This window comes from Scomber japonicus, chromosome 12, assembly GCF_027409825.1.
Source record: "Scomber japonicus isolate fScoJap1 chromosome 12, fScoJap1.pri, whole genome shotgun sequence".
In the NCBI taxonomy this organism is placed as follows: domain Eukaryota; kingdom Metazoa; phylum Chordata; class Actinopteri; order Scombriformes; family Scombridae; genus Scomber; species Scomber japonicus.
This window is the reverse complement of record NC_070589.1, coordinates 11,919,008-11,945,171: the sequence shown is the minus strand read 5'-3', so window position 1 is coordinate 11,945,171 and position 26,164 is coordinate 11,919,008. Positions and strand designations below refer to the sequence as shown.

The window sequence follows — 26,164 nt, the reverse complement described above, 5'->3', positions numbered from 1 at the left end:
ATACTGATGATGGACCAAACAACCTCATGGGAACTGGAAAAAGTTTCTTAACTTTGAAATTTGGCCCTAAAAGTTACTTCCTGGTGGCGTCAACTTCTATCTGCCTTCTCATCCTTAACACTGTGATTTGAGCTGGTCTCTTAGGAGTGTAAAATTTCCCAGAAAACCGATTAGAGAAAGTGCAAAGTCATGCTGCGTAGTGGGTTTGACACTGGACTGAAGTGGGCTGTAGTCACGTTGTGGACCATCATCTCGCGAGAAGTGAGTCTCAATATAAATCCAGCTCCTGTAGTCCTGCCTTCAGACTCCGCTGCTGAGCTGTGATCAAAATCGAGGTATGTGTCATTGAATACATTACATTACATTTTCCTCTAGCTGTGTTACATTTTAAACAACAGTTTTTGCTTCTTCGTAGTGTTTAGTTGTGTTAACGTTAGTTGTGCGTGAACGTATTTCAGGTAACCATTAGTTGAATTTTACAGTTCAACAAGTTTAGTTTTTTTTTTTTTTTTTGCTTTTTCATTTTTAAAAGATGGTTTTCCAACTCCAATAAGTTGTTAAAAACAAAGACTTGCTGTTAGCTGAGTTTTGGTACTTAAAAAGCTTTTATTAACAGAAAGCTGCAAGTTACATCCCGAGTCCCAGGAGAAAATAAAACGTGTTCAGTGTGTGGTTGTGAAATACTAAAGAGCAATGTAATCCTGTCTTCATTGAGCTGCAAACTCAGGTGAACGCACCTGGGAGTTGTTTCAAGAAAGACATTTTGAAGAATAACTTTAAATAATTGTACAATTCCATAAGCGGAAACACCTGTGGATATAAACTGAGAGGAGAAGAAGTGGAAATGCTTCATGAGTTTCGGTTTTAGTCAGTGGAAGTGAATGGTGAGCTGCAAAAATGCCACTAATTTAAAAAAAACAAAACAGGAAATGAAGACGAGCCACGATTCAACAAAAAGTCTTTTGTATTCTCTGGTGCCATAACAAGATATGTAACACTGTATTATACACAGCATTTTACATTTTTCATGTTGAACTAATATTTGTATAGTTCCATATAATTTACTATTTGATTCATTTTAAGGGTTGCAACTAAAAATTATTGTCATCAGTCGATTCATGTGCCTATTTTTGATTTTCGATTTTCTCAATTTTGTCAGTGAGATGCCAGAAACATGTGTAAAATGGACATCATCATTTCTTTAAAATCAGAGATGATGCATTCAGTAAATAAATCCTCACTTTGAAGAACCTAAATCAAGGGGATGTTTTGTATTTTGGCTGGAACAATATATATATATATAATGTATGATATATAGTTAATAGTTGTTGATTCATTTCTTGTAACTAATTGATTAATGATGAAATAATTGCAGCTCTCTACAGTCAAACATCTTCACCCCAGATGTGTGTAGTGGCCTTTTTTACTAAGCCTTGAAACTGTATCATGAATTCAAATTCAGCACACCTTCAATGATAATTGCTTCAGAGCTCAAATGACTAGATGATCCATCAGTGAGTCGTTAAACAGAAATTAATCTGATAAATGATGATCTGTAACTGATAAATCGATTGAGTCATTTTTCAAGCAAAAATACCCAAGTAATTCTGGCTCATATGAGTATTTGCTGCTTTTGTTTGTGTTATTGAATTGTAAATTTAATACCTTTTGGGGTCAGACTGGTCAGACAAAACAAGCAACATTGGACACATTGGACAATGGAAAACTGTGATAAAGCTTTTTTTTCATACTTTTATAGATGAAGCAGCTCAGTGTGCAGCTCTAAAATGCTGCACATCTTTAAATTTCATATTCTATGTAAGAGTTGTAATTCGCTTGTTCTCGTTTATCTGAGATGCTTCTATGTTTTATCTATTATTTCACACCAAAAAACAAATGCACTGTTGTGATTCTGAGAAGAGATTGTGTAATATATGAGCTGTTTCCTTCTTCTGTAATCCTATCAGACTAAAGATGGCTGCAGGCAAGGCACAAATTGGAAAGCTGGCCCCAGACTTCACAGCCAAAGCGGTGATGCCAGGCGGACAGTTCAAGGACATCAAAATGTCAGACTACAGAGGTAAACCATAGCATCTACTTCACTCTCTGCTGTGTGGAGGATTTGCTTTGATGGTGCTCTCCTCTGGACTGTGATTCATTGCTTTGTGATGCCACAGTGTAGTGAATGGACACCATTTACACTACTAAAGACTAGAATATTAATTAGACTGTAATTACCATGGGTGCATTGTAAGATGACAACCTCAATAGCCTTTTTTCCTTTGGTGCAGGAAAATACGTTGTTTTCTTCTTCTACCCTCTGGACTTCACCTTTGTTTGCCCAACTGAGATCATCGCTTTCAGTGACGCTGCCGAAGAGTTCAGGAAGATTGGCTGTGAGGTCATCGCCGCCTCCGTTGACTCCCACTTCTCCCATTTCGCATGGTAGTTAAATAACCTTTAGATTTTAAACACCCACAGTGATTGTGTGCCGTCACTCTTGCAAAGTCCTCATGTTTTTCTTTTTGTGCTCTCAAAGGACCAACACACCACGTAAGCAGGGCGGTCTGGGCACCATGAAGATTCCCCTTGTAGCTGACACATGCCGCACCATCTCCACAGATTACGGTGTCCTGAAGGAGGATGAGGGCATCGCCTACAGGTGGGTTTACCCATGTGGGGCTGAACAGATTTCATGTAATGAGTGGGAGGACATGAACAAGACAGTAATCACTTACTGCTCTTTTAAGGGGCTGGACTTAAGTCTCTGGAGACTCATGAACTGATCTTTATTTCAGGGGTCTGTTCATCATTGATGACAAGGGCATCCTGAGACAGATCACCATCAATGACCTTCCAGTTGGACGCTCTGTTGAGGAGACCTTGCGTCTGGTCCAAGCCTTTCAGTTCACTGACAAGCACGGAGAAGGTAACTCACTGCTGTAACACACTATCAATAGACTTTATTATAACGTGTCTTACATATAATTAGGGTCTGACCGATACTGAATTTTTGGGGCCAATCCCGATCCTGATATAAGGAAATTTAAAAAAATCTGATATCGCTGACAATCTTATACATACAGAATAAAAACACATCAAAACACATTGAAACAGTGAACTTCATTGACAATTTAATTGTTATAAATAGTTGTAAATAAAAAAACACACAAAAAACATGTATGTATATATTATTGAATTAAGAAAAAGGATTAAATATACATAAAGTGCTGCCAATAAAAATATCAGCATATATCAGACAACATATAGACTGATACTAATATATCTATGATAGGCTAATATCAGCTGATAATATCGGATGACCGATATATATGTCGGGCTCCACATATATTCTTTATTCAACTTTTATGCCACTCTGATTACATGAAATGTTTTTTAATATGACAACTGTAATTTAAATTCCTTATTGCTTGCCAACTCAAGATATGCTTATATTTATAATCATGACAGTTAACTCTTACACCACTAACCACTTTACACTAAGGTAAAAAAAAATATTGCCACATCAAGAATTTGTGCATTGTAAATCAGAGAGAGCAAAGACCACAAATGTGTAGTGAATGTTCAAATTTAACAGCCACTCAATAGATTACCATTACTTTTTTGTCTGGTGAAAGAAGCAAATCCATCAGCCAATTGCATATTTTCTTGCTAATTTTGAGCCATGGGTTCACATTAACCAGGTTAAAGACCACTTATGCTGTATTCATCGCGAGGGCACATGTTTTATCTATTTGATCTACTGGGCCAGGACTCATTAAACGCTTATCTTTTCAGTCTGCCCCGCCGGCTGGAAACCAGGAAGTGACACCATCAAACCCGACGTCCAGAAGAGTAAAGACTTCTTCTCCAAACAGTAATAAGCTAGAGGCCAGAATCTGCTGTCTGCTGTAGGAGATTTCATATAGAGATAACATTTCTAGAGAACAATATTTAAACTCTCACCGCTGTGCCTGTGGAGGAGTGGTGAGGAGGCAGTTTCTGTAGTCAACTTGTTTTGTGTGTGCTTTTGTCTGTAGAGTGAACAGTGTAATTATGACCAAAGTATATAATCGTGTAATTATGTTGCATGCTGTTTTGACTCTCTGACTGAGCTAAATATGTGTTTGTTCATCGAGTCACTCCATTACTATTGTTAGATGCAATGGGCCTTACAAACATTTTATTGGAAAGAAGCCACAAACACCTCTCCTCATCATGTTGTATTTTTTTTTGTACTATGTCCTTTTTTTCACAGTGAACATGTTTGATCTAAATAAAAAATACAGTGTAAAACCTAAAGGAACATTTACTTAAAACATCCGTGGTGAGATTTTGGGGTCTACATATTGTATGATGTTATATCAATCAGATCAGGTACTTGTTGGACTAGTTTTGTTCACATAAAGCCTCAGTTACTTTACAAATTATGCAGCATTAGAGGGAGATACTATGATTTCCTTATATTTATTACATCTCTGTGAACAGTTACTGCACATAATCAAAAAAAGTGGTTGAGAATGAACTAAACGTATCTCAAAGAGTTGGAAGCTTTGTCACAATGCTGATTTAAATCCACATGCAAGACCATGAGTAATGTATGATGTTCAAGCTAAAGGAGCTTTTGCTATTCAGTTACAAAATGCTTGTCTGCCACCCACACAGGTGTTTTAACCTTAACTTAATTTGGCTCATTAGACTTCTCCTCATGACAGTGGTATCTAGGGGCATCACTTTCCCTTTAGTTTTGTTGTATCTTGAGATGTTTTTTGAATATTTTGAAATGTTATTTAGTTAAGTGACCTCTGCATTGTTCCAACCAGCATTTTTGAGATGAGGTCTTAATTAACTAAACTGAGAAACACCTGTGTAAACTGACAGGCCCTTTAATCCATCCTTTCAATAACCTCATAGTAGACATCTTCATTTGTCATAGGGCTGAAGGCACAGGCAAGTGATCATATGTAATATATACATAAAATGCTACCATAAAGTATAAGAAAATGCTTAAATTAGAAATTAGAAAGCCACCTTTATGTTGTTGTTATTTGGTGATGAAAGGGTAATATATTACTGACCTCAATGCAAAGTAAAAGCATATTACTGTCACCCCACCTCTCTTCAATTATGTAAGAGTATTTGAATTGGATACATGCTCTGATAATAAAGTGATAGTGTCTGCATAGTGTATTGTCACAGTGAGGAGTCGGACATATTTAGGCGGGAAAGTCCGTACAGTAGGTTTCATCTAGCTAGCTGTTTCTGGACCTCACTTATTAACTTAAGGATTTTCAGCTACTTTAGCCTGAAGCTTCTTTGACTTTAACCAACATATACCTAGAATATATTTGAACAGTAAACGTATTGTCGGTGTAATTGGACTGCTTGTTGACTGAGGTTTATTGTTCATGTGATTCACTTTGTTAGCTGGATTAAATTAGCTTAAATTAGCTTCACCGTCTTGACCAGAAAAAGGAGAAAATGGCGACTGGGAAGATGTGCATGAGAAAAAACAAGGAGGCTGCAGCTGAGGTTTGAACACACCAGATACTCACAATTATATGTTTAACTCAGCAGTTTTATTTACAGCAGGGTGACTGTAGGGCTTCAGTTTTTTCCACTTCTACTCTTTGGTATGTTTGGATTAAACTGCGCCATCCTGTGGTCACCGACGTGCAAGTCAAACTGAGCTAACCCAAGATGTTTTCCCCTCTCAAACAACGTCTTTCTGTCTTTGTTTACACTTTTTTTTAGTGGGCAGGGTTGTTTATGAGCGACTTAAAAACCCAGCAGGAGTCCCTAGTCTTCGTCAAGAGGATGATGGCTGTGGCTGTCTCCTCCATCACCTACCTCAGAGGGATTTTCCCGGAGGACGCCTACAGATCCAGATATCTAGAAGGTGAAAACGAATAAAAACAAATACTGACGTAGGTTACCTTATTTAGACATTCACGGGATTTTTGAGCCAAGTGGGGAAGTTTAAGGCAGCCTGTGAGTTTAGGAGAATCAGTGTATCTCACATAAGTGCCTCTTCACAGGAAAACAGAACATTAGTTACAAGGCAGTGACTTTGAGCTGTGTTTTCTTTTTCATGGGAATTACACTAGTTAGGAAAAGCTCATAACACTCAATAAACCCGTTGAAAAGTCTCATACGTTTTATGAAGAGTAAGTACAAACATTGCCAAATATCAATAAATCCTTTTATTTCTGTCATCTGTTGTTTTCCACTTCACCAGATTTGTGCATCAAAGTTTTGCGTGAGGATTGCAACACCCCTGGTGCCAGCAAAGTTGTGAAATGGTAATGGTAATAGTCCTGCATTACAACTGAACATACAGCAGTCAGATTCTCATAACAGGGACATAACTCTTTAGTCTACTTGCCACAAAAGCTGGCTTAACCCCAGAAAAACCACACCATCTTTATTTTAAAAATGAAAAATCTGAAGTAAAATCAGTTTTAGTCACTGAAGGTAATTTCCTACCTTGATTTCATCCTGTTCAACCTCGTTTTGTCCAGGATGATGGGCTGCTTTGACGCATTGCAGAAGCAGTATGTAAGTTGATGCATTTTTGACTACTTTGAATTTGTAATAATTATTTTGTCCTGTAATCAGTATTGCTTCTACTTTTACTATTATTCAATGTCTTTTTAACAGCTCCAGATTGTGTTTATTGGGGTGAGTAAATCAATTCAGTATAGTACATATAGTACATTTATAATTATCCCATTGCTTACACATACCAAAAAAAAAGTTGCCAATAATGACTGCATGTTATTGCAATCTAGGTGTACACCAATCCAGAAGAGCCTAATGTAAGTTCTCTTTTAAAGTACTGAACAAAATCAGTGTTAAGATTTTGAAGAGAAATACACTGATGCCATACTTTGTCAAACATTAATTCCAGTCTGGTCAACATTAAGAAAACATTTAGATTTCTCTCTCTCTTTTTGCAGTGCATTATTGAGTCCTACCAGTTCAAATTCAAATACACTGAGAAGGGGCCAGAGATGGATGTACTCAGGTTTGTAAGGATATTTTATGTTTGCAGTCATTGTAGAGTTAAAGCCTCCACAGGTGACTGAATTGATGGTGATATAACCTCCATGAAACCACAGGAGTGATGGTGCAGAAATGCAGGTCACATTGGAGGACACAAAGAGAGCTTCTGTGCTGCTCATCAGGAAGCTCTTCCTGCTTATGCAGAACTTGGATGTCCTTCCCAACAACGTCTACCTCACCATGAAGCTCTACTATTACGATGATGGTAAGGCATACGACCACAAACATGTTTAATTTTTTTGGATTATGTTGAAAATATCCCCTGCTCTCTTTTCAAAGTCACCCCTGCTGACTACGAGCCACCAGGCTTCAAGGAAGGAGAATGTGACAGTCTATGGTTTGAGGGCACGGCCGTGAACTTCAAGGTGGGTGAGGTCCAGACTGCCTTCCACACCCTGCGGGTACGCGTGTCGGCCGAGCAAGGCCGTCTGGAGAAGCTTCAGGAGGGTAACCACTTGAGGGAGACCAAGCAGGTTTGTCAGAGAATTCCTCCAGAGAGAGAAATGATGAAGGTGGGTCCAAAGGTTGGATTATTTATTGCACAAGTTTAGGTTTATAATCGTACATTAAAGGTTAGCACAACGTTGCATTGTTTTCAACTGTGATTTTCACTAGAACAACTCAATCTTACTCATTCTCATTAAATCTTTTCAGTGTTTTAATGTAATAGAGGTTCAATTATGATTGTCTGTGAACACCTGGTTACAGGTTCCTTGCACGAAAATGTGTCGAGAAGACGATTTACCTTCTGAAGATGGTAAGTTAATGTACTACTTCAGTTACAAAACTGTAAAATGTATCTGAGGTGATTCACTGTTGATGTTCCTTTAAACAGAGTCGGCACAGTTCAAGAAACCCACAAGACCTTTGGCAAAGGTACAGTTATGCTCAAGGCAGAGTACACACACTTTGAATAAATCATAAGAGATTAGAGATTTGTAACATGAGTTGTAACTGGGTGTCATGCAAACTGCAGAGGTAATTATCTTATAATGATTTCTGTCTGTTTTAGAGGAATGCCGCTGCCAGAAGACAGATGAGGAAGAAAATAATTTAGTCTCAACATTACACAACACACCATCAGCAATGTGAACACAAAAATGAACTGTCTTAATTTTATTGAAACATTGTTTTATGTTATGTTACAATTTACTTGAACAATACATGTGTACAGTTTCGGTACCTAAATAACTAATTACTCAGTAGGCAGGATGTTGTTGCCACAGTTCTAATTTAAACATTATATGAAAAGTTTATGTGTATAATCTAGATTATTAATGAAATCGGTTAAAAAGTGCTTCATTATTTATTAATTGTTTATAAAAATATATTGATGTGTACTGTTCATGAAATAAAGCTTAACTTGTAAACATTTTTGATTTTTTTTGTACAACTGTAAAAAATGTATTTTTCTGCACACAGAATAAAAAAACAAAAGCAGGAAGGTAGTGCAAATCATTTAACACATTATATGACTCACAAGCTTGTTGCAGCAGCTGAAATTAATCAAGGTTCAAAAACTAAAAAAAAAAGTAATAATGTCTATTTGGCACAGGAAATGATGTTTGTCATTAGTTCAAATGTTACATTTCATTATTCTGCTTAATTCCCAAAATATCCATTTGCCTCAGATTCACAAAGTACAGAAATCTGTCATGGCTCATTTTGAGGACGGACTCCTTCAACTCCTCTGATAAAGACTTACCGCTACTTCTGATCACTCTGATCACAAACGTTTGATGGACGTTCCCTGAGTGATGCAAATATTGTCCTGGTCCAGATAATCCGTTTCAGTCACTGGATCAGTGTTGGAGCTCCACCTTCCTCTAAATCTGTGTTTCCTAGAAGAGGCTGTCCACATCTCCCATCTCCACAAACACCGTCTTCAGCTGGGAGTAGTGTTCAATGGTCACCTGGCCGTTCTCTCGCCCTATGCCTAAATGTAAAGATAAAAAGTTTGCTTATTCTTCCATTGTTTTAAACAAGGTACTCCGCTCACATCAGTGGTTTGTGATACAGGCTGGCAATTTCACTTGGGTCATTGAAAAAAAACATTCAGAACTCATTTGCAAACAAAATTAAGAAAGTTTGTTGAAAGGACAATTTCAGAATTGGGGGTAGATTCTGCCCTAAAAGTTCTATCTAATGATGTAAAAAACACAAGTGCTTTAAGCAGACTAAAAATGATGAGCCAGGGGCCTCGCTTATTTATCTGTACCTGACATTTTGAATCCTCCAAATGGCACCTCCACAGGGGTGATGTTGTAGTTGTTGATGAAACAGGAACCAGCTTTGAGGTGTTCAACCACACGATGGGCTCGCCTCACATCCCTACAGACACAAAGGTAGATATAAGACAATCGTTCCTCTAGTGCAAAATTACAGACATATTTACAATAATACTGCAATAACCAAATGATGGCATTGTGTGGTGCTGCTGGCCTCATGCATGTAGCTTCACTGATCTATTAAGTTGAATTTTTACATTTTCATTGCTGTAAATTTCAGGTTATTGTTCTGGTCCTTAATCGTATATCTTCCAAACAGACTTTGTGTTTTTCTTGGTAAGGTTACCCTATTTTCCTCAGAACCCACCTGGTGAAAATTCCTGCAGCTAGTCCCATGGTGGTGTCATTGGCTCTCTGTAGCACCTCCTCTTCTGTTTCAAAAGACAACACAGACATGACAGGACCGAAGATCTCCTCCTTCACGCAGGTCATGTCGTCTGTACAGTTGGCTACGAGAGGGTAAACAGAAAGGTTGAGGATGTGGAAACAACGGTTTGGCTCTGGTGTGGAGTTTCATCTGGAGTTGGACAAGGTGTAAAACAACCTTATATCAAGAAGTTAGGTTGCATAAATTCCTCAAGGAAAATCTATGGGAGACTTACCCAAAACACATGGGGTCATATAGTATCCATCTCTTAGTTTGGGGTCAGACGGGACAAAAGCTTCACCTCCACACAACACTGTAGCTCCCTAGAAACAGTGCAGATGACAACAAACATTAATATGAGTTGCTGTGCAATCAATCAGTCATTCCAGCAAAATAAATGAATCTGATGAGTCATACCTCCTTCTTTGCCTGCTCCACAAAGGATAGGACTTTGTCTAGATGTGGCCGGCTGACCAGTGCTCCCATTCTGGTGCTCTCCAACAGCGGGTCTCCAATCTTAATGGCCTGGGTCCTCTTCACCACCCCATCGACAAATTCAGGAAGAATATCCTTCTGAACAAAGACCCTTGTACCATTGCTACAGACCTGTGACGCATTTAACAAGCACAGATTAAAATAATACAGTTCCATGTGAGGATCGCACACAAGTTGGCTTTGTTTATTTTTAATCTTCACAAGTTGCCACATATTGAGTCAATAAATGCCCTTTAAGTCACAAAGTGAAAAGTGAATTGGCATATACAGATGCTACAATGGAACAGCATATGAGAATACAAAATATCAGCAGAAGCTACCTGGCCTTGAGAAAGGAAATTGGCCATGAGAGCTCCCTTCACAGCGTTCTCCAGATCACTATCCTGAAAGATGAGGAGAGGAGATTTCCCCCCAAGCTCCAGAGTTACAGGCTTCACCCCTTTGGATGCCATCTCCATAATCTGTAGGTCAAAGACATATGGAAGAATATCCAAACGTTATTCTGGTCACATCACAGGTTATGACGGAAAAGAAAGACCTTAACAAACAGCATATGTGATGCCATCGTCAACATCTTTAAATAATACAATCCTACATCTTGACCAACAGCCTTAATCCTACAGTGACCTAAATCTTGATCGTCACAATCACCAATCAAGTAAGTAGTAGTGTAGTACTTACTAGTGTAGTAGTAAGCAGTGTTTGTTTATGTCTCATACTAATAAAAACCTGAAAAGTAGACAAGGTGTCCAGAATTTGAAGTTTTACTGTATACTTAAACAAACCTTCTTGCCTGTTGGGACACTCCCAGTGAAAGACACCTTAGCAACATCAGGGTGGTGGCAGAGTAAGCTGCCCGTCTCCTGGCCGCCCTGCACCACGTTGAACAGCCCTTCTGGAGCTCCGGCCTGAGCATAGATCTCTGCCAGCAGGACCGCTGTTACAGGCGTCACCGGTGAGGGTTTGAACACCATGGAGTTGCCTGTTTCAAGTGACAAATGAGAAAAATAAATAATATGTAGTAAGTAAGGAAGAGTTGTACCCTTTGAAGGTGACTGACTGAAATACCTAAATCCTGCCTGGGAATATTAGAGCTCTTTACAAGGATGACTTGTGTAAAATCTTAAGATTCAGACTTGTGACCATTGGGAAATGGCCATTTAAATGTATTATGTTCCTATAGTGCCATCTATAGGTGAAACGTCATTACATTTTGATAGATTGCTAAGGGCACGTGTCACCCATCATCTAAATTTAGCCATACCTAGAAGAATTTGATGACTAATTACAGGAAAACTAAAAAACAGACTCAGACAATATGACATTTGGCCAAATTTGGGGAAGGGAATGGATGAAATCTAAAGCAGGAGTTTTGGAAGACATCTCGTTTAGGCTGAAATTGGTTTCTACAGGGTGATTTACCTTGATCATGGGATTTTTTTTGGGGTTGTGTTAATGCATCACTGTTCAGGATGTGTGAACAAAAACAGAACGTGTTTCACAAAAGGAGGCAGGTGGTAATTTCCAAACCAAAAAAAAAACACCTGGTTTTCTCCAGACTTATGTTGTAAGATTCCACTAAACTTCACAGAAATCTTTGCAGTGGCATTTAACATACCTGGCTTAATAACAGACACAACTTTTAATTAATTAATGCAGTGCCCATTCAAAATGTGCCTGTTGGGAACAAGGCCTCCAGAGTCCTGAAGCTCTGCCCTGATCTTGAACAGAGCAGAACGACTTGCCGATCGCCAGTATATTAATATAAAACATGACACGTGTCCAAATTGCACCACATTCATCACTACACTCCCTTTGTTCCCCAGCAATGCACCTGCAAAGTATGGAGTTAATTGAAATAATAACTGAAGTTGATTGAATAATCTATAACTAAGATTAAATTATTGAGTAGTTTTGTGAAATATTTTAGTACAATCTCATACCACAGGCCAGGGCTGGAGCTGATTTCCAGGCAGCTATTTGGAAAGGATAATTCCAGGCACCGATGCCAACACAGACTCCCAAAGGCTCCCTACGTGTGTAGGCAAAGGATCCTCCCGGCAACTGGATATGCTGGCCTTGACAAATGAAAACCGAGAGCAAAAGTAACATTTTTAAGTTTTTACTTTCCACATAAAAGGTTTTAAACAAATAAGAAACATGGCAGCTATCCCCGTGTCTTTTTTCTTTCTGGCTCTCTTATAAAAACTTCAGACTAACGTGTTGTAGTGGGCCTACCTGCCAAAGTGCTGGCCAGCCCTGCATAGTACTCTATACACAGTCTGGCAGAGTCCACATCCAGACGGGCCTCTGTGATGCACTTTCCATTATTGACCACCTCCATTTCAGCAATCTCCTCTCTCCTGTTCTGTGCATGAAAAAACAGAATGGTATTGGTGTACATTGTGTAAAATTGCAACACTGGATGTTTTAAATGATTGTGTATAATCAGGGTGCAACTCAACATCAGGGAAAAAGTCCCTATTATGTATGTGTAGTATATTGTATATGGTGATTCCCACCTAGAGATCTTTGTTTTGGATACTTTAATTTATATATAATTTATTTATAATATACCAAAAGCACAGTAAGATGCTCTTATGAAACCAGGCCAAGGACGTATGCTCAAAACACTGTGTAACAATTATTTATGTGTCATTTGTGCCACATCAAAATAAATTTAAAAAAAATAAATAAACACCTCAATGATATGAGCAGCTTCTATCATGACCCTGCCTCTCTCCATTCCAGACATCTTACTCCAGTGGCCAAAGGCTGACATGGCAGCCTTCACAGCCTGATCGACATCAGCAGCACCACATGTCTCTAAATTACACAAGACACGGCCTGCAGATGACACATAAAAACAGAACAGGTTACACAATCCCTATATGGCAAGGCCATTGAACTCTGCTTGTTCATTGAGTCAGTGAAGATTAAACGCGAGTCATCCCTTATCATAAAAGAGAATTACGTGTATGCCTGTAGGCTACATGCTGTAACACACTTAACTCAGTGTGGCATTTACACTGTGGAGTTTAATTTCTATTGATGCCATTAATGACAAGATTAAATCATCCACTGATTGCCTTGAGGTTAGAGGAGCATCCATGTAACTTAAATATACTCCATTCACATTCTCGTAGACTGGTAGTGAACAATTATAATATATTTTGTCTATAGTGCATTTAGAAAAACAACAGAAGAACTTGTGAAAACAACAATAATAAATGAATAAAGATAAATAGTGTACAACAAAGAAGAATATACATAAAAAGGTAACACCATCAGGAAAATGCAACTAAATACAAATATGAGTGTGTTTGAGGAGGATGGCACATGCCCAGTCAACCTTATGTCTTCAGGCAGGTCACTGAACACTTATGGAGTATGTCAGAGTATAATAGGTGCTAGCTTAGCTGGCAAGCTACAAAGAGCCTTGAAATTTTAGGTGTGAAGCTCTAAAATGTGCAGGGTAATAGCTGGGATCACGTCTTGGTTCTGCACAGGGAGGTGTCCATATGCATAAATATGGATCAGTATGTGAAGGGGGCTGTGCACAAGCTGAGTGCACAAAAGTGTGCACAATTGATTTTACTTGGATAATTAAATGTCAAATGCGGAGACACTGTAGAACAATTAGTAAATATTCAGAAAGTCAAATATCCAGTGAATTTTTTTTTCTAGGCCACATATCACCAGATTCTTACAAAGCAATGACCAAAGTCCAACAAGGAAACTGTGTCAATAATGTCAAACGTCAGACAGTCTGTGTGGATTACCTGTTGCAGGTTCGAATACATTTTCCATGTTACTTTTTCCTTCGCCCGTCCTTCTCTTCCCAGCCCAGAAGTTCAGCGGGGCCGTGATGTGCATTGAGCCCGTGGACACGCATCGTACCGCCGCCGCTGCAAGGGGAGCAGCAGCGGGCCGCCGCAGGAGCACAGCTAGCCTCTGGAACATACTTAACAACTTGGCTCTGCTGCTCCAAGTTTAGCCAATAACTGTAAAAGCATATTTTGCAGATTAACGCCATGTAGCAGTGTCACGTTACAAAAGCAAAACCGATTACATTTAAACGTCAAAGTTTAGTGTCACTCAACTAAGTTACAGCAAATGTAATTTACACCACTGTTACACGGGAGCTGATTTGTCATCTCATTTACTTTTTGTGGTGTTTCACGCTCGTGCGTGAGTCTTGGAAGAACACTTACCTCCAGATTTCGTCACAATAACAATGTGGTGTTAAGGATTATGAATCTAAATAACTGTAAACATAGTATTTCGTTAACGTTGACCTACATTCACGCGGAGGCTCAAACGGCAGGCGGGGCAAATCATCGACTACCGTTAACAGCAACCAAAACGTAAAGATGATTGGATATTTACATTGTCAATCATAAAAGAGAACAAGCTAGACACCATTTATGACCTTAAATATAACAATGACATGTATTTAAATGAACCTACATTATAAAGTACATATAGATTGATTTAATGTGTAAATAAAAAAAATAACTGTCTTTTGTGGTAGGAGCTGCGTTACAGTGATCCGCCTTATTTGTTTTCCCACCCGCATTCTACTAAGACCCGCCCTCGGCCTGTGATTGGCTAGTACTTGTAGTCTTGTTGGTTCTATTGGTTGGGTTAGCATGAGGAGTGACATTGTTGTGTTCAGAGCCAATCACAGGCAGAGTAGGGGGCGAGTGTTCGTAGAATGCGGGTGGAGGAAAAAAATCACACTAGTGATGTGCCAGCGCAGACGTTCACACCACACATTGCAAGTATGGCCGGGGACACTGAGACACATCTAAGGGACCGGGGCGAGAGCACCGACGTTATTCGGCAACCTTTTCTCATCGGTGTCTCCGGAGGCACCGCCAGCGGCAAGGTTGGGACCCTAGCTTGCTAATTTGACGGTTTTCGCGAATTGTCATATGTCGATTTTTTTACCCGAAACGAAATCACGACCGTGTATCCAACCGGCAGCTGGGTAACTGGCTGACCGCGTGGCTTCGGCGACTCAACGTTTTGCGCTTGATTGACAGCTCAGTCATTAACCACCCGGCGCTCTGTTAACACCAATTTAACTTCACGTCTGTCCAGCATCTGTTGTACTTAACTCCGAGTTTATTCAACTGTATTTCTCTTTTAGTGTGCGACGGTGGTATTAGCAGGACCAGCTACCTTTAGCTAAGTTAGCCCACCCACTGCTAAATTCCATCACACGGTAGAAGCACCGGCTGCTTAGACAATAGCTAGTCTTAGCTATCTTCTGAGGGGGCTAAACTGTGTTTGTAAACAGTGCTAACCTCATTTCCTTCCTGTCTAGAATGTCATAAATAGTTAGAAGGAAGCGTTATATTTAGTAACATAAATACACACCCCTGTAGCCCTAACCTAATTGATGAAATTGCTTGGCCTGGAAGGAATAAAGCAGGTTTAATGAGTGACAAACAAGCGCCAGCGGGAAAATAGCACACCAGAAGATTTTTTCCCTTTTGTTATCGCGCCCCTTTGTTCAACGTGGAGGTAATATAACATATATCAAACAGTTAACCGACGGACAAAAGAAGTGTAGTCATAGCGTATTTTATTTTTTAGGAAGGGATGATATAATAACAGAAAACGACCGTATTTTTCAATTATCTAGTTACATATATAGCGTCCTAGATCTGCCTTTTTTCCTACTGTAACTTACGTGGGCAGTGCTAAGCTGACGGCAGCACGCCGGTACTGTCCCCCCTCTCTGCACAGGGAAGTGATGCACAGACGTGGACATTTTTGAAGACGTCATTAGATGTCTTTGTTGTGATTCAGGTTTTATTTAGCGATGTGCGAATCATGCCAAAAAAACCCACGTTGTGTTAACGTCTTCTCATCTTTAGGCAACTCTAAATATTAAGACATTTATTTTACCGTAACCTATTTTACCTACTTCCCCCCAACCCCCTTTAGTGTAGGTTAATCATCACTAAATTAAACGTGAGGTCAAACATGTCCCTCCTCCGTATCTTTGACCCAGACCCAAATGGTAACCCTAGATTTGCGAAGGTTCTCGCCAGAGTAATCACTTTTAATATAGACCACGATCTTTCCCTAACCCCAAACAAAGTGTTTTGGTGCCTAAACCTAACCAGAGATTAACCACAGCGTTGTCACACCATAAACCATAATTATAATTTCAACGTGCACAATGATGAGACGACACGTCCAAATCTCACGAGAGTTTATCAAATCAAGGGTAATCGTCTACACGGGAGCCCTAGATATGAGCGCTGTGGCTCTGAGCCAGTGTTTTGCTTCCTGGAAGCCCCTCACAAGGAGCTGTCGGTGCTATTTTGACACCCGGCCCAACTAGTTTTATTGGAGTAGTTCGTGACCCCATTCCGGGATGTGAGATCACCCACGTTTCGTGAATCCGATGATGTAATTGTAGCCTTCCAGTCTGAAAGCAATCCAGTCGAGTCTCAGCAATGCAGCAGATTGTTTTGTTTTTAATCAGGCCAAACTGACTAAAGAAAGGTGGTGTTTTATTAATTAAGTTGTCAGTAATACATGCAGAAATATTAATAGATCTAGCTGAAATTGCATCCCATCAGTTGTTTTTTGAGTAATAAATTATAGTGCCAAACTCATACACAAAATTAATTATACCCAACAAGTAGCCAGAGCACCAAATACCTGTTTAGATATACCAGACACCAATATCTGACAATCTAGGGATTAGTGTTTTGGCAAAATACTACTCAGTTAGTCAGCATATAGTTTAAGCATTGAGAATGTTTCATGGATTTAACCAGAAATTGTGTCAATTAAATCCACTGTTAAGGCCTGGCCCACCTGGCTTAAAGTGTTGCACATGAGTGTGTCGATACATCCTCACAGCTCCTGTGTGGGGGTGGGGCATCCAAGTTCATTGTAGATCAGTTTCATGAACACAAAAGCAACATGGCCTCAGGCAGCCGCAGAATGCCCTGTCAGCATTCGTCATGAGATTCATTTAGTTGTGGAGGTCAGCGAGGACAAAAATGATGGGGCACAGAATAGTTTGCATATGAATGTGGAAAATCAGACTTTTTTATCAATATGAAAGGGTTACTTGTGTTCTTTATAGACTGAATTGAATCAAGGTACCACAGTGCTTTCACTCACTAATATGTGGGTAAGCGGGAGTGAAAAGTGGCTGGTGTTGCCACAGATTTTAGACCACCTCACAACACTTAAGTGTTTATTTTTAATTGCTGTGTATTAAGCCTGTTTATGCTTGATCTACCTGAGTCTTGTTATGCCCCCCTGGCTCATCAGTTTTTTCTGATATGTCACTGTGTCTGCAGTCTTCTGTATGCGAGAAGATCATGGAGCTGCTGGGGCAGAACAAAATCGACCACCACCAGAGACAGGTGGTGATCCTCAGCCAGGACAGCTTCTATAAGGTGCTGACTCCAGACCAGAAGGCCAAGGCTCTAAAGGGCCAGTTTAACTTCGATCATCCAGGTATGATAACATTAGATAGTGTCCCTGTGCTGTCTATGAAAATAACCTCTAGGAAAGAAGTTTGAAAGTGCCCTTTAAAAAAACAAAACAAAACTTTGCAAGTAGTTTCACTGAAAGCTTGTGGGTTTTATAATTATCTACAAAGTTTTGTATCTTAACTGATGCATTTATTTGTGCACTGTACAAATGACAAGTAATGCAAATATCAGATGAGAATAACTCGAATTCAAACAAACTGTTTGTAGTCTTAAGATAACATTTACAACGTGGCTTTTGGTCAGCAGCATTTATAGCAGCTACATTTGCTGCCACGCGAACAATTTTCCGGACGTGTTTCCCAAGCATTGACTCCATTTTTGGAGTCTGTCTTTACCCCCTCTTGCTCCTGCTTCCTTTCTCAGCTGATTTTAAATCCCCACAGTCAGCAGGCCTTCTACAGAGGCAGCTGCTCTGTGGCTCAGAGACTGAACCCAACACCTGTTACTCGAAAGGGACTCAAAAGGTTAACAAACGTGCAGAGCGGGTCCCCACGTGCCCACACCAAGCTTGTGTAGCTGCTATTAATCAAGCAGTATGACATCCTGTGAAGATCACAACTGAGCATTTTCCTTTTCTTTTCCTCAGATGCCTTTGACAATGAACTGGTAATGCAAACACTCAGGCAGATCCTGCAGGGGAAGACTGTCCAGATCCCAGTTTATGACTTTGTCAGTCATTCCAGGTGAGCCCACACATTTGGCCTGCAGACTAGATGCTTAATTCACACTTTCTGGTCATATATGATATTCCTGTATGTAGTCATGGATGGGAGGAAACTTTTCTTTGTGTGTTTCAGGAAAGATGAGTTTATTACGGTGTATCCGGCCGATGTGGTCCTGTTTGAGGGTATCCTGATGTTCTACTCACAGGAGATCAGAGATCTATTCCAGATGAAGCTGTTTGTTGACACAGACCCAGACACACGGCTCTCACGCAGAGGTGGGGGGTTTAACACTCACTCACAATTTAACTTAATAAAAATGTCATCAATTGCTAAGCCACAAATCATTGTTTGGCATCAGTATAATTTTTTTGCAAATCACCACTGAATGTTGGCTTTGACAACTTTGAAGTTGAATGATATTATTCATATATATATTTTAATTCATTTTTCTGTCTGGTTGTTCATTTGGAATGACTCGGATAGATATATATTTTCCTTTTTTAATAGGTTTTGTTAAATAACAATTATTTATGTTTCAGTTCTAAGAGACATCAGTGAACGTGGAAGAGAGCTGGAGCAAGTGCTTGCACAGTACATCACTTTTGTGAAACCGGCCTTTGAGGAGTTCTGCTTACCAGTATGTGACTCTCCTAACTTCATACAGCAGCTGTAGTTGTGCAGTAAAGCCTGACCGATACACTGGGACAGCTGGCATTGTCAACCAAAGTTTAGCTTATTGCAGATGTATTGTTATTTGAATGTCAGCTGATGTGTAGCTAAAAAATTGCTGTACAGAAAGACCAAAGAGATGTCAGATAATTCAGAAACAAAGTTGCCATTACACATTAACTGTGTGATGTCGCACTCTGTTCAAATCCAAATTGCTTGGTGTACTCTGAGAGAAGTCCAGTATTGGTCCAACCTGTTTTTGTATTACACATCTGTTCATGTGGAACACGTTGTAACTTGAGCCCTGATCTTATCTTAATTTCTACCAGACAAAGAAGTACGCAGATGTGATTATTCCCCGAGGAGCAGATAACCTTGGTAAGGCCAGATTTATCATACAGATCAGACATCGCACTTGTGTTGATCAAGCTGGGAAAGGATTCTCTCTGGGGCTTTTTTAACGGTGTTCTGTTGAGTCTTTATCTCTCTTCCTCTCTGACTCCACAGTGGCAATCAACTTGATAGTACAGCACATCCAAGACATTCTGAATGGTGGACTAAGCAAGCGGCACAACGGCTGCATGAACGGCCACAGCACTCCACGACAGCGGCGGACTTCTGAGTCCAGCAGCCGGCCTCATTGACCTCATCGCACCTCTCTTCACAGAGCGGAGAGGGGTGTGGGGGGGTCGCGCTGTAAATAATGCCTGTTGGCACCACTGTATTTAATGGGGGGGGGGGGGTGGATGACATGAGATGCAAAAAGAATTGAAATGCCTTTTATTATGACTACTCTTGTTATTAGTTATCTTCATGGTAATTGTTGAACTAGATTTTTGTCAGGAAGGTTGAAAGGAAGAAGCTCTGTTATTGTGATGAGACCATGGGTTAAAATTGACCCCCATGCATTTTCCTCCCAGTTTGCATTTTGTTTATGTATCCCCTGCTGCTTCATGGAAGTTCACGCTGATGATGAATAAAAGAGGGGGGAAAACATTTTTTTTTTTTTTAAATGTCTGATAAAACTTGAACCCTAATGGCCGGGGCGTGTCATAAATGTTTGGGTGAGTTCCAAACGTGAAAGGTGTGGATTTGAAGAAAGGTTGAGCAAACTGGGATTGCATTCTGTATTTGTACTGACAATCTTGGAAGTGTTTCCTATCCTCCCTTTTTTTCAGTGTTAAAGTTCACTCATTGTGTTACACTGTTTACTACACAAAGTGTCCACCACATTGGTTCTCTGTAATGTCTGCTGCAGCAGCAGAAACACACTATATGATTTTTCAGTACTGATTGTCACGTGCAGAATAATGCAGACCAATGAAGCCAAAGGCTGGAAGGTTCAACCAACTGCTATATTAACTCAGTCCAGTGTTGTGGGTATCGTTACATTTTTGGGATGTGTATCCCCTCTAATTAATAGCCTCTTGGTTTATATTGACTATCCCAATTAAAGCTAATTTATACAGGACATTTTCCAATCACGATGAGGTAATTGAGATTTGTATACAAGTTAGTAATCTTCCCCAGTTAAGATGGTGCTGCTTGCATTCACAGTGAAGGCAAAGCTGATGAATATAAGATATTACAGTTGTACTCAGGTTGGCGATACCATTATGAAATGCTCCAAAATTGTATGATGGTGTTCAAAGCCACAGCAATATGTTACCCCAGGTGTATGGCCATTAACCACAGAGACCCACCACAATGCCTCTGCAAAGTTGCCTCAGGTTACCGTATGTACAGTAAGTATCCACACTAGAAATGAGTTTCCATTCTGACACAAGGTTACAACAATAAAGTTGTTGATTGAATTTTGTATTCCATGTGCTGAATTTGTTGTGTATAGTGTAATTGGTTGAATGATTTGTACGATGAGATTTGTACCGTATGACTGTTGAACTGGCTTGGGGTTGTTTGGTGATTTGTAACTTGATTGACGTCGTCAATTGGCTTTAATGATCAATAAACTTATGCAGCCGTGTGTCCGTGTCTGAAAAGCGTGTTTATTCGGACAGATCTTCACATTAATTATACGACATGATAAAATGTGCATGTATGTGTGAGTTTTTCATGTATGTGCGAACAAAGACAAGACAGCTCTGCACTACAGTCATATCAGGAATCGGAAACTATGGGACCAATAATGAGGTCACCCTGTCTTTACTCAGGTTGTCCACTTGACGGCGCCAAATGCGGCTAAATTGTGCTCCCTTAAAATGCTGACGGATTTGGGGCAATTTGGGTCGACTGTTGACGTGCTCCGATATACTGCAACTGCTGATAAAAAGACGCAATGTTTGCGATAAAATAATATATACAATAATAACTATTCCAAACATACAGCACTGAACATCTCCCTTTATGTATTGCGTTTGGCGTAAGGCTAAAGTAAAACTTAACTAAAACTACGACAAGATTTCTTTAATAAATCAACCGTCAAAAACTGTACTATTCTTAGGTGGACTATTTTGTCATTAGCAGTGATACAGACACACGCACCAAACAAAAAAAGCACACATTCGTCCGTTTGTTGGATGCTATAATTTACGGGAAACACCTGAAGGCAGCAGAACGAGTTGTCAATGGGAAGGCTTCAAAATGGGGGTATGTAGCAGCAGCGTGTTTCATGGTAAACATTGAACACATTAAGGTTCGTTTTGGTAATGTATTGTGATCTCCATGGCAGAAATTCGGGCTCCAGTTCAAAGCCACCCTGGAAAATGTGACCAATGTGAAACCAGAAGGCGACGACTTCCGCTGGTTTCTGAAGGTAGGATAGCTGTCAAGCTAGCATGCTAATTCACTCTCCAATTTACAGTATGATAAGTTACAGTATGTCCAGTCCCTCTGTGTGTTCAGCAGCGTTCGTTATTGCATGACATTGGTTGTGAGAGCAAATAGACAAACATGCCCCACCTAAAGGCTAAATAATACTGAGCAGCACCAACTGTCACAAATCTCTATTTTACCAAACAGTAGTGGTGGAAGAAGTTTGAACACCACAATGTGAAATCCTCCTGACATTTAGTAGGAAATACAAAACATGCTCTTGCTTGGTGGCACTGCAAACAACAGTGCAGTGTAATGTATAAGCTTATCATCATGTTATCTTATGTTACATTTTGAATAAGTAGCATAAAGCTAAAATACTCAAGCAAAGTAAAAGTACCTTTTTAAATTTTTGATTAAAGCTTGAGTAAATGTAGTTAGTTACTTTCCACCATTAGAAATACAGGTAATGGTAATTTTGCATAAATATATCAATATTGTATAAATATATCACATTTATAAATGTGTAGGGGAGTGTATTGCAGTCTCCACATCTCCTAGAAGGTTTAATAGCTTCCTTTAAGTCTTTCATGCCTTTACTGTTGAACAGTGTCAGCTCCACTGAGGGCCAAATATCATTTTTTAAACCTGTCATGGATTAGTTATAGCATATTTTGCTTTTATCTCAGACTGAAACTATGTTTTATATCCTTTTTTACCCTTAGCTCAAGTGTGGCAACTGTGGAGAGGTCACAGATAAATGGCAGTATGTAACCCTAGCGGTAAGGAAAAATAAAATCAAAAAAGATCTTTATATCCATAGAGTTTGCCTTTTTTATGAAAATGTTTACACACAAACTAGCTAATCTGTTATTAAACGTTTCTGTAGGAGAGTGTGCCACTAAAAGGAGGACGAGGCAGTGCCAGCATGGTGCAGAAGTGTAAACTTTGCAGCAGGGAAAATTCAATTGGTAGGTAACGTGTCATTTGACTCTCCTTATCATTATTTTCTCAGGTGAAAACTCTGAAATAGTAACATCTATCTATCTATAATGTTTCCATACAGATATCCTGGGGGACACAATCACACCTTATAATGTAAGCAAGTATCCTGTACTCTGCTGTTTAACTTTCCAGCCTGTTTTTATGCAATTTGAAAGTCCACAAGGAACATTTTCACTGTTGTCCTTGGTTGATATGTTTTAGTCCATTGATAAGCTTTTTAGTGTGTGTGTTTTTTGTGTCATACATCAGCATAGACTGACAGTATGTTTAGTTAAACGGATCCTTTTTTCAGCCGTTAATATCGTGAATCTAATGTTGCTCTGTATCTGCTGCTTGAAGGCGGAGGACAGTGAAACCTTCAAGACAATGGTGAAGTTTGAGTGTCGAGGTCTGGAGCCGACCGATTTCCAACCACAAGTGAGAATCTTTTTTTGGAAGTTTTACAATTTGTGGAGCATTAAATGTGTTTGTAAGATTTTAACTTGACCTTTGTCACAGCTGATATGTGGGCACATAACAAATGCAACTAATGACAATAATTGATTCTGTTCAGGTCTGCCTTTGCACAGTAATTGAAAAGGAATCAATTAATGCCATTAGTTACACCTTTGTTTACTGCTGACTCCACGTTGTACTGTGGAAAAAAATCTATTGCTCCAAAGTCAAGAGACGGCTTATTTAATAACCTGACATGCAATTGTAATGCAACTCTTCTCAATTCCTTCCTTTTATTTTTCAAACCCACTCCAGGCTGGTTTCGTTGCAAAAGGAGCAGAGTCTGGGACACCATTTCCTGAAATCAACCTAGAAGAGAAAGTAAGTGCAGCGGGCTCATGTTGTCCTACAGTGTTATGTTGTCATACCATGAGTTCAACGGCCCATTATTGTGAAACACCTAATAGATGGAAAAACTTCCCATTAGACAGATGGCCCGTTATACATAAAACAAAAGCTTTTTGCCCTTAATATCTTAGTGTAATTTGACATGCAAACACAAAGATACTGTTTACAAAATGCTTGCTTTTTACTGCATACTAACCTTCACCTGAAAATGGCAGAGGTGGTCTAATCAGAACCTCTACCATCGAAATAATCAGAGGAATGGGTGATAACTTACTGTTGGACTAATCGACTTTCGGTCCAACTAGACATTTTTCAAGCTACTGGATGTTCTGACAATATTATTTATCAAGAAGCACAAAGTCGTTCCTTGTCTTTCTCTAGTTTATTCAGTCGTCTGCAGACGGACTCCTTGCTGTCTCAAGCGTGAGATGGCACAGCGAGCCCAGAGCAGAGGAAATAGTCAGATTATATACAATACATTATCTTGTGAAAGCATGACCTTGTTCTATCATCAGAACAATGTAAGCACAATAGTCACATCATAATGTGTGTACAACCAGGACAATGGTTAATCAGTAGATTATAACATACATGATAGACACTCAATGTTCAATGATGTTCACTCAATCAGCATTTCATGTAACATAAGTGGTGTCATGGTCAGTAGATTATGACACACACACATACACCTAATCATATGACATAGTTGCTCATTTGTATCAGAGAAGATGAATAATAAGAATTCCCATTACATGGATTTTTGGGCCTTGGAAGTGTAAATGGATTAAGGCTGTGCACTTTCAATTTTGCAACCCTAACCCACACTGCACTTTGGGTATGTATGTATGTATGTATGTATGTATGTATGTATGTATGTATGTATGTATGTATGTATGTATGTATGTATATCATTAAATATTCATTAACCAGTGAGTTCCATTAGCTATTTTGTTACAGGTCTGTAATTTATATGTACTTCTGCTTCAGTCAGTGATTTCCTACATGTTCTAAAATGACTTGTGTTTACATAGTGTCAGAGATTCCTTTTATGTGTGTGCATCTGGATAAAAACTTCATCTGAAACATTTTAGGACTGGACAGACTACGATGAAAAAGTCAGTGAATCGGTGGGAATATACGAGGTCACACACCAGTTCATCAAGTGCTGATGTCATCATGTGAGGAGTGTTAGAAATGGCGAACCAACACTACGACCAAACACCCTCTGTCCGCTTTCCCGATAACATGGATGCTTCAGGCATGGCATGGCTGATGAACATTTAAAAGTGTGGCAAACGACTTCAAGGATGCCCATACACATGTCTTGGATTAATCATCATGGTCAAGGCTTTTTTTTTTTACTGCCTCAATAAAATTTAAATGGTGAACATTTTGAGTTTCTTTGGATATTTGAGTGACTTCAGGCAGGATGTTTTCATTCCCTCTTTAGAATTGAGTCAAGTGTGGAAAATGTTTCATATGAGCTCATATAAGTCTTTTTAATAAAGCTGTACTGAGCAAATATAGCTATGTCCCAACAGTTCATTGAAGAGAACTGAGGGTGTTTGACCAAAGATCAGTAAGAACCTGAAGAGCTCTTACTCTGTTTGTATTTCAAGGTACTGTTAACTGACCAGGATTAGATCTTCTCAAAAAATCGTAGACCTGTAGAAATGAAAAGACAAGTAAACAATATGCACAGACACACATTTGTATTAACTCTGGAACAGATTTGATAACACTTAAGTTTACAGCTCCTTTAATTTTGCTTTTTAGTAATTTGCTTTTATTTACTGTTTAAGTATTAGGACTTTTTACGGAACGTGATGCGATTTGGTACAAATTAAGAGTAAAAAAAAATAAAGTGTTGGTTTAGTTGGTAAGTACCCACTGATAATATGTTAAATGAAACAAAACATATTTTAACTTGTGCCAAGTTAAAAAAAAACAACTATACTTAATTTTCACAGTGTAGTTTTGCATTTTAAATGATGTATTAGTATATTAGGTTTTTTGTCAATAGTTTCCCAAAAATAGTTGCTGTTTAACTATTAGGTACTTTTTTTTAAGGGTTAGTTTGATAGTATATTTGCTAACATTTGATAGTATACAAGAAATGTGCTCATTGCAGACTTTTTAAGACACAGCCTAATATGCTCATTTGTAGTTTGACACACTAAAAACTAGGCTATGTATTTTCTGTCAGTTAAAGAATGAAGTGTGCAATTTATGTTTGTATTTTCTTACAATTTGTGCCAAATTGCACCCCCCTCTGTCAAATATTCAATACCTGCAAATTACCCAGGAAATTTACAGAGAATTAGTATAACATTAAACGCTTGAATAAAGCGGTATCACATAATTTAAGGAAGACAGTTGGATAACTTTCCATCCCTTGACCACAGTGGAAGACAGAAAAGTGTCGTTTCGTCCACAGAGTGACACATCAAGTCGGAAATA

The 26,164-nt window shown here is 39.1% G+C and overlaps 5 protein-coding genes across 6 annotated transcripts; 4 read left to right on the top strand and 1 right to left on the bottom strand.

Moving 5' to 3' along the window:
* Window positions 1–312: 312 nt before the first annotated feature.
* Window positions 313–4,296, top strand: prdx1 (peroxiredoxin 1). The gene is made up of 6 exons (XM_053330063.1): window positions 313–335; window positions 1,968–2,080; window positions 2,292–2,445; window positions 2,540–2,662; window positions 2,799–2,929; window positions 3,799–4,296. The coding sequence occupies exons 2-6, from the start codon at window positions 1,975–1,977 to the stop codon at window positions 3,879–3,881; spliced, it is 597 nt and encodes a 198-aa protein (XP_053186038.1). The 5' UTR covers window positions 313–335; window positions 1,968–1,974; the 3' UTR covers window positions 3,882–4,296.
* Window positions 4,297–5,481: 1,185 nt separating this feature from the next.
* Window positions 5,482–8,040, top strand: zte38 (zebrafish testis-expressed 38). The gene is made up of 11 exons (XM_053330061.1): window positions 5,482–5,532; window positions 5,755–5,899; window positions 6,239–6,302; window positions 6,522–6,558; window positions 6,661–6,681; window positions 6,792–6,818; window positions 6,960–7,027; window positions 7,122–7,270; window positions 7,345–7,581; window positions 7,799–7,822; window positions 7,901–8,040. The coding sequence occupies exons 1-11, from the start codon at window positions 5,482–5,484 to the stop codon at window positions 7,987–7,989; spliced, it is 912 nt and encodes a 303-aa protein (XP_053186036.1). The 3' UTR covers window positions 7,990–8,040.
* A 135-nt stretch (window positions 8,041–8,175) lies between these two features.
* aldh9a1b (aldehyde dehydrogenase 9 family, member A1b) lies at window positions 8,176–14,595 on the bottom strand. 2 transcript variants are annotated; one of them, XM_053330056.1, is made up of 12 exons: window positions 14,518–14,595; window positions 13,998–14,219; window positions 12,917–13,062; window positions 12,454–12,583; window positions 12,159–12,293; window positions 11,001–11,197; window positions 10,536–10,676; window positions 10,138–10,326; window positions 9,956–10,043; window positions 9,661–9,802; window positions 9,284–9,396; window positions 8,176–9,001 (listed from the first exon to the last, which is right to left on the bottom strand). In XM_053330056.1, exons 2-12 carry the CDS (start codon window positions 14,176–14,178, stop codon window positions 8,907–8,909), a joined length of 1,557 nt encoding a protein of 518 aa, XP_053186031.1. In that variant the 5' UTR covers window positions 14,179–14,219; window positions 14,518–14,595; the 3' UTR covers window positions 8,176–8,906. The 2 variants fall into 2 exon arrangements, with proteins under 2 accessions (XP_053186031.1, XP_053186030.1); XM_053330055.1 differs by having other exon boundaries at window positions 14,430–14,556.
* Window positions 14,596–14,774: 179 nt separating this feature from the next.
* Window positions 14,775–21,068, top strand: uck2b (uridine-cytidine kinase 2b). Its single transcript, XM_053330059.1, has 7 exons — window positions 14,775–15,106; window positions 17,553–17,712; window positions 18,337–18,433; window positions 18,548–18,690; window positions 18,955–19,052; window positions 19,414–19,462; window positions 19,592–21,068. The coding sequence occupies exons 1-7, from the start codon at window positions 14,933–14,935 to the stop codon at window positions 19,726–19,728; spliced, it is 858 nt and encodes a 285-aa protein (XP_053186034.1). The 5' UTR covers window positions 14,775–14,932; the 3' UTR covers window positions 19,729–21,068.
* Window positions 21,069–21,650: 582 nt separating this feature from the next.
* On the top strand, window positions 21,651–25,092 carry czib (CXXC motif containing zinc binding protein). Its single transcript, XM_053330064.1, has 8 exons — window positions 21,651–21,691; window positions 21,774–21,857; window positions 22,582–22,638; window positions 22,746–22,827; window positions 22,923–22,954; window positions 23,201–23,278; window positions 23,612–23,677; window positions 24,796–25,092. The coding sequence occupies exons 1-8, from the start codon at window positions 21,686–21,688 to the stop codon at window positions 24,871–24,873; spliced, it is 483 nt and encodes a 160-aa protein (XP_053186039.1). The 5' UTR covers window positions 21,651–21,685; the 3' UTR covers window positions 24,874–25,092.
* Window positions 25,093–26,164: the final 1,072 nt, after the last annotated feature.